Source organism: Mesoplodon bidens (genome assembly GCF_964165515.1).
Source record: "Mesoplodon bidens genome assembly, chromosome: 5".
In the NCBI taxonomy this organism is placed as follows: domain Eukaryota; kingdom Metazoa; phylum Chordata; class Mammalia; order Artiodactyla; family Ziphiidae; genus Mesoplodon; species Mesoplodon bidens.
In genome coordinates, this window is record NC_138161.1 from 87,580,623 (window position 1) to 87,588,368 (window position 7,746).

At 41.0% G+C, this 7,746-nt stretch overlaps 1 protein-coding gene across 1 annotated transcript in view; it reads right to left on the reverse strand.

The window, feature by feature from the left end:
- SLC2A2 (solute carrier family 2 member 2) overlaps positions 1-5,590 on the reverse strand; it is a 28,587-nt gene extending 22,997 nt beyond the window's left edge. The window contains exon 1 of the mRNA XM_081234555.1: positions 5,487-5,590. Coding sequence (XP_081090681.1) covers positions 5,487-5,501 — 15 coding nt within the window. The 5' untranslated portion in view covers positions 5,502-5,590. The remainder of the gene's footprint in view (positions 1-5,486) is intronic.
- Between the last annotated feature and the right edge of the window lie 2,156 nt (positions 5,591-7,746).

Genomic DNA, 7,746 nt, shown 5'->3' on the forward strand with positions numbered 1-7,746 from the left:
TCATACCATGCATACAGAGTCACATATAAGGATATTTGATGCAGCATTTTTGTGCATGTTATAGCAAGGATTGTGGGAAGAACCTAAATGTCTTTCAGTGGAATGGCCAAATAGATTCAAATACATCATGATACATACAACACATTATGCAGCAGTTAGAATAATGTGATTGTTATACACTGACTTTTTAAGTGACAAAGGAAATTGTGAAATCTCATTATTTTTTTAAAAAGACGTAAACCTAAGTGTTATTAGATTTGTGTGTGCTTTATGTAACTCATAGAATATTTTCTTGAAGAAGAAATAACAAAAGGATGACCTTTGAGGAGGAATGTGAGATTGGAGAGGTGGGGTAAAAGAGTATTTTTCTTTTATTTATATTATTATACATTTTGTAAGGAAAATATTTCATGTATAATTATGTAATTTGAAATTTTAAAGTAAATGACATGAGATACAGTAGGAATTTTGTTGAATGAATTAATGAGTCATATCAACACAGCGTTTAGTTCCCACTCTGATACTTAGTGGGTATGTGACCCAAGCCACTTTCCCTATATAATCTTCAGTTTTTCTCTAAATTGGCAAATAATTGTAAATTCCCCTACTTCAGCATGAAGAATAGCTAAGTAACCAGACCTCCTTATTCCCCAATTAAGCTGGAGATCAGAAATTTCACAGTGTCATCATCAACAAAGTATTATCACAGTACCACCCTGAGAGCCCTTGAAGTTACTGTCTAGTGGTCCTAAAACCAGACTTTACTTGAAGAGCTTATTACATGTGTAGCTTCCTGGGGCTCACCTCAGATCTACTAGTGGATTGGAATCTCTGGGGTGAGGATTGGGAATCTGTATGTTCCCTCTCTTTCTACCAATTCAGAATTAACTGCAGGTGGCCCCTATATAGACTTTCCCTCCCAGTAACTTTGTTCCCTGAAAGACAAGACATCAAAGCTGACCCAAATTGTATGCTAATATGATATATATATATCTCCAAAGAACCATATAATATCATATAATTATGAAGCATATATGTAATATCTTATATATCATAGAATTATATAATGCACATTTGTATTTATTAGATATAAATCATATATACATATATAGTTATTTATTAATAATCAATAGTAAAATAATTATAAATAAAATATATGTAAAAAGTGCACATGTGTGAGTGCCTGCACACACAAATACACACACACAGTATGGTTATGGTGTGTGGGATTACCAGAGACTTTGAATTATCCTCTAAAATGGAACTGGAGACATCTAAAACACAGTGGCTCAGGCAGCCAAAGCTAAAATGAGGTTCCATTCACTTGGTTGGTGATCCCTCCTTAAATCCTTTTTCCCTTTAAGCTGTTTCCAAGGACAGAGAATTTCATCCCGTTTACAGATAGCATCAGTAGTAATGAGGGGACCAAGAAGTGCCTTACGCAGGCTTTAACCCCCTTCTTGATAATCTCCATTACTACAATCTGGACAATCTGATGTTAGGTGCAATGCAAACAGAGCTTCAACGCCTAATACTGATTATTTTGCCTACTGCATGCCATTCACGGCTGTATGTGTATTGTGTCATTTACCTGTAATAGTTTTCTCTTGTTGCTATTACAAATAACCAAACAAAGCAGTGGCTTAAATAACACAAATTTATTATTTTACAGTTTTTGTAGATCAGAAGTCTGACACTAGTCTCATCGGACTAAAATTAAGGTGTTGGCAAGCTGTGTTCCTTTCTGGAGGATGTAGGGGAAAATTTGGGTTGATGATAGAATTTAGTTCCTTGTGGTTGAAGGAGCAGGGTCTGTGCTAGCTGTAAAGCAAGGGCCATTCCCAGCTTTATAGCATTCCTTGATTAGTCATGCCCTTCCTCCATCTTCATAGCCAGAATCTCCCTATCTCAAGGTCCATAACGGTAATGGCATTTGTAAAGCCCTTTTTACTATGTGAGGTAACATATTCACAGGTTCGGGGGACAAGGTTGTGGACATCTTTTGAGGACCATTATTCTGCCAACCACACTCCTCATGACAGTACCATTAGTATCCCTATTTTATAGATAACTAGACTAGTTAAAGCCTTACAGCCAGTAACTTGTATTGATAGAATAATGATTTGGGACTTCCCTGGTGGCGCAGTGGTTAAGAATCCGCCTGCCAATGCAGAGGACATGGGTTCAAGCCCTGGTCCAGGAATATACCACATGCCGCGGAGCAACTAAGCCCGGGCACCACAACTACTGAGCCTGCGCTCTAGAGCCCACGAGCCACAACTACTGAAGCCCGCATGCCACAACTACTGAAGCTCGTGCGCCTAGAGCCCGTGCTCTGCAACGAGAGAAGCCACCACGATGTGAAGCCCACACACTGCAACGAAGAGTAGCCCCCGCTCACCGCAACCAGAGAAAGCCCGTGTGCAGCAACAAAGACCCAATGCAAAAATAGTAAAATATAAAATGAATAAATAAATCTTAAAAAAAAAGAGTAATGATTTGGATCCAGAATTTATGCTTTTAATTATTTGGTTATTTTGCATTTCTCATTGATCAGAAACAAACATTCACAAGTCATACAGGTCTGAAACTCTAGGATCCTAATCTTTCTAAATTGAAAAAAAAAACTAAGAGTGCACACATTTATAGGATTTGCCAATTGTGATGCTGAAGCAAATCACCAAACACCGACCAGTTCCAAGTGCATTTTCCATTTTCCCACCACTCACCACACAAATCCCCTCCTTCCTCACACACCCATAAAAAGCTTTTGTGAGGGCTTCCCTGGTGGCACAGTGGTTGAGAGTCCGCCTGTCGATGCAGGGGACACGGGTTTGTGCCCCGGTCTGGGAGGATCCCACATGCCGCGGAGCGGCTGGGCCCGTGAGCCATGGCCGCTGGGCCTGTGCGTCCGGAGCCTGTGCTCCGCAACGGGAGAGGCCACAACAGTGAGAGGCACGCGTACCGCAAAAAACAAACAAACAACAACAAAAAAAACAAATGTGGTGTTTATTTTGTGGCTTAGAAATCAGATGGAGTCTATTAGGAAAAACAAGTAGGTTTGGGAGTCAGAAAACCTGGAAGAGTCCCAGCTAGACCCTTAACATCCCCAAATCTCAGTTTCTTTACCCCACAAATGGGTATAATAATAGTTAATGCATAGAATTGTTATAAAGGCTGAATAAGATACATACTATGGTCTTCCTATAAATAGTGAAAGGGCTAAAAAACAACTGATCTTTAATCACATCATTATCATCTATCACTCTTGCCAAACAACCACCTGTCAAATTTTTAGAAATCACCAATAATCTTCACAACAGTACTGCAAAGTACATGAAATTATCCACATTTTACAGGTGAGGAAACCAGGGCTCAGAGATGAAGTGGTATGCCCAACACACATAGCTGATGAATAACAGATACTCTTGTATTGGAAACCAGAGCTCATCTTAACCTCCCACTGCAAAACAAAGAGGCAGATTCTCAGCATCTATTGATTGAGTAGGTAGGGAGCAGAGCTTGTACTCTTTCCTCTACAAAATACTATGTACACCAACCCAAAGGTGATCTTGCACCCAACTTTGGAAAAGTCCAGGAGCTTCTCAAGCCATAGAATTTTCAAGCTGAAAGGGACCTTTGAGAGCAATGGATTCTAGGCTAATCTCTTCCTTTTTCAGTTGAAGAATCCGAGTCCAAGTCTTTTGAATTATACAGTGCATTACTGGGTATATCCAGAGTGAGAACCCAGGTCTCCTAACCCTCAGTCTCATGCTTAGTTCTCTTCTTTCAAAGTCTAGGTGGTTTTACAAAGCTATAACATTGTGCTTTACATCAGTTCTCATTCTTTCTGGGTTCCCTTTTTAGGCAATTCCTTAATTCTCAAGAGAAGTACTACAACACAATTTCTAAAGGCCCCTAAGGGAATTTAATGATAGTTCTATATGAAACTTGATTATAGGCTATGTGCCAGGCACTATGGTTAAGCACCTTTCTTTTTGCAATATCTACCAAGCTTCAGTTGTTTGAACACTACCTTCATAATTTTTGCCAAATCTACAGACCATCTGTATAGTTACTAACTTAATATTTGTCTTTATACTATTTTTAAAGGTTTAACTACTTTAACTGTATCCTGGGCTGTTATAGGAAATCATGAAATCCTAGTAATTCCTTAAATACACATTATATAAATACATAACTATTGACATTAAAATGTTTGTCATCTGAGTTTCTCTAATATTATCTCATTTAATTACTCCCATACAGTAGAGAACTATTATAATTCCTGTATATCTCATACTATACCCTTATGTTATATCCCAGTGTGTTCTTAATTTGTTGCAATAGAGAAGAGCACTCAAGAAAATCACACAGACTAGTCAGAAAACAGAGAAAATATCCTTAAAATCTCAATTAGTGGATAGGCCAGTTAAATAACTTAACCCCAGTATCACAGCAGGTAAGTAGTATCAGCACACTCCAAATCCCGGCCCCTGACTGCAAAGACTGTGCTTCTAGCCTTGTCACTTACTGATATGAAAGATGGCTCAGCAGAGTAAGTTACACCAGATCAGAACTTAGAGGTCCTACTCTAACATGCATTTACCCACTTGTATGATTGTGTGCAGGGGTGGGTGCATTTGGTTGGGGGATACTTAGAAGACAGCAACAGCACTATACCCTTTTTATTTTCAAGTTTTTATTTTGAAAAGTATATCTACAGAGAAGCTGAAAGAGTAGTGCAGTGAACACTCCATAACCTTCACCTGTGTTCACCAAAGGTTAACCTTTACCAGATTTGTTTAACTCTCCGTGTGTGTGTGTGTGTGTGTGTGTGTTGTTTTGGCTGAATCATTTGAAAATAAGTAGCAGATACTTGTGTCACTTCACTCCTAAATACTTCAGCATGTACTCACTAAGAACAAACACATTCTCCTACATAATTACAATACCATTATCATATCCAAGAATGTAATAGTTATAAAATATTATCTAATATACCATTTTCAAAATTTCTCACTATCCCCATATTGTCCCTTAGAGCTATTTTCTTCTTCCTTCCACCATCTAAGATCACTTGTTGCATTTGGTCATCAGTTCTTCTTAGTCTCCTTTAATCTAAAACAGGCCTTCTACCCCTTGTTTTTCGAATATTGATATTTTTGAAGATTTCAGATCAGTTTCACGATTAGTTAGATTTGGGTTAATATGCCTTGTTTTGCACATTCCTTCCATAATATGGTTATGTAGTACCACTCGAGAAAACATTACACAGACTAGTCAGAAAAGAGAGCAAATATCCTTAAAGTCCCAATTACTGAATAAAAAATATGATTTTTTTAGCAGCCAAACTATCAATCGGCCAAGAGAAGTAGCTTTGATCTGTGATAGCTACACCCAACATCCCCCAAATCCTCAATATGCTCACTGACTTCAACAGATTTCCCTATTCATATCCTCAAATGGACATAATACGACTGTACCTTATCTTCTGTCATTTTGTGGGTTGGAGTCCTCCTCTTAATTCCCGGTCCTGTAGTGAGTGTGGCAGATACAGTGGCCAGTCCCTGACTGTCCTCCTCCAGCTTCCTGAGACTAGTTATACATTAGAGTAGGAGGAGCAAGGCAAAGAAGGCATGAAGCCAAGTCTAATCCTGGGCAGAGGGCGAATATTGATGGGAATCCAATCAATAAATGCTTTGCCTCTGTGACTTGTGGCTTCAATGCCTTTGTTCCACCAGGAAGGAACATGGGAGCAGGTCCCTTAGGCGTAAGTTAGAAACCAGAGGCGGTCATGCTTTAAGGCACGTTCTAAATGGGGAAGTAACCAGGGGCAGGTGAAAAAAGAAATCTTTGGGGTCTCTTGTTGAAAATGAGAGAAGCATGGCATGCCATGCCATATTGTGGGGAAAAGAAAGACAGGTGCGTGGGAGGCACATGCACTGCCCTGCAGAGAAAGAGTACTGTGATGCTTTGCGCTTCAGAGCTGGACTGTGTGGCCAGAGGTCACTGTAGGCTTGAGTGGTTACCTGAATGCGTTTGGAGAGTCAGGAACTTGGGTTTGAACCTCACCATTTTACTGGTGTTGTGACCTTAAACAAGTGGCTCATTGTGACTTTTCTGTGCCTTAGTTTTTTCACATGACAGAATGAAAATAACAGAATATACACTTTGTTTATTGGTTGGGTTAAATGTGGTAATATATGAAAGTGTTTAGCATGGTGAATAATAGGTGCTCAGCAAATGTTGGCTGCTCTTGTTTTTGCTGTTATAGTTACTGGTTCGGTGTATGTCAAGAGGCACCTGGAGGAGGCAGTAGTGGAGCTCTCAAATAAAGCTCCCGGGGCTTGGGCTTGTGCCCGGCTGCACATCCTCTACCATGTCCAGTCGGGGGTGGGGGGCGGGCAGGTGACATCGAAACTGGTTGAGCTTGAACTGTGCCTGGCAAACCGTGTTACTGGTTCCACTGAGGCTCAGCTGGAACCAGTGTCCAGCAGGGAAGATGAAACGAACAGCCCCGTAAATGAGGGGTGTTATGAAGAAACAGAATGAGGAGGTAAAGGAGGCTCAGATTTCATTTGTCTTTTATTTCCCCACTCTTTTCATTTGTATCACTTCTGCAAGGTAATGCAAGTGAGTATCATTCAATTCAAATCACAAACTCTTATTGAGCCCAGCACAGTCCCAGGCTCTGAGATGCATGATAGAAATACGACACTTTGGAGCTCATAATGCATAAGGAGAGAGAAACGTAACCATAAACAGCAATACAGTAATTTCTTAGTGGAAAGGCATGAATGTATATTACTAACAAAGATAGTTAATCTTTATTGAGTTCTTGTTTAGTGCCAGGTGCCGCTCTCAGCGCTTTACATGGATTAACCCATTGAATCATAACATAAGGCACTCTCCCTTGCAGAGTCAAGCTTTGGGGAGCAGTTTTGAAATCAGAATTGAAAGACCCCAGGTAGCCACGCTGCCGTTACTAAACAGCCGGCTCCTGGCTTTCTGCTCCAGTTTCAGCTGGTGATGCGCACGACCAATTGTCTGAGCGTATTTAATCAGGAGACGATTCCTTAGCAATCATTTTCCAGTGACAGGAAACTCTGCCAGAAAGTCTTTGTGCGGCTGTCAAAAATGATAGTTCCCTCTGTTTACCAACCTTTGTTTTTTTAATCTTCCCTTTAAGAGATGGCCTTGAGTGCTGCGTGGGGCCGGGGAGCCTTTAACTTCTCCTGCCGGGTCGGAGCTGCGCGCACAGCGCGCAAGGGAGCTGTTTTCTCCATTGGAAGCACGCCCTGCCACTCGCTTAACCGGGACGCTGGACCTTAAGCCACCTAGACCAGTTTCCACTGGTTTAGCCCAGACCTCTCCTGTTCTCTTACTCAGAAATAAGTAATCTCTGCACATTTTAGGGATGGCTGAAAGTTTATCTCTGGCTGTAGGGTGGAGGAATTGTTACAGTGATTGCATTGGGATTTAGCCTCCGGAGAACTGATAATGCATTTCGGCCTCTCAGGAGAGTTTGCCTTAGCGCCCACCCGAGGAGCTGCGGGTCCGATTGCATGAAGGCATCTTCGTGTTTCCCTGGCTGTGGGATAAAGTCAGGCTTTTCTCGCTTTGTTGTCCGGATGGGGGCCCCTCAATGAGGTGAGCCAGTGTCCAGAATCACCCAGAGATCCCCTCTGGGCTGCGTGAAACAGCTCTGTGTGGTTGTTTTTTCAGGGTTCACTTTGTAAACCC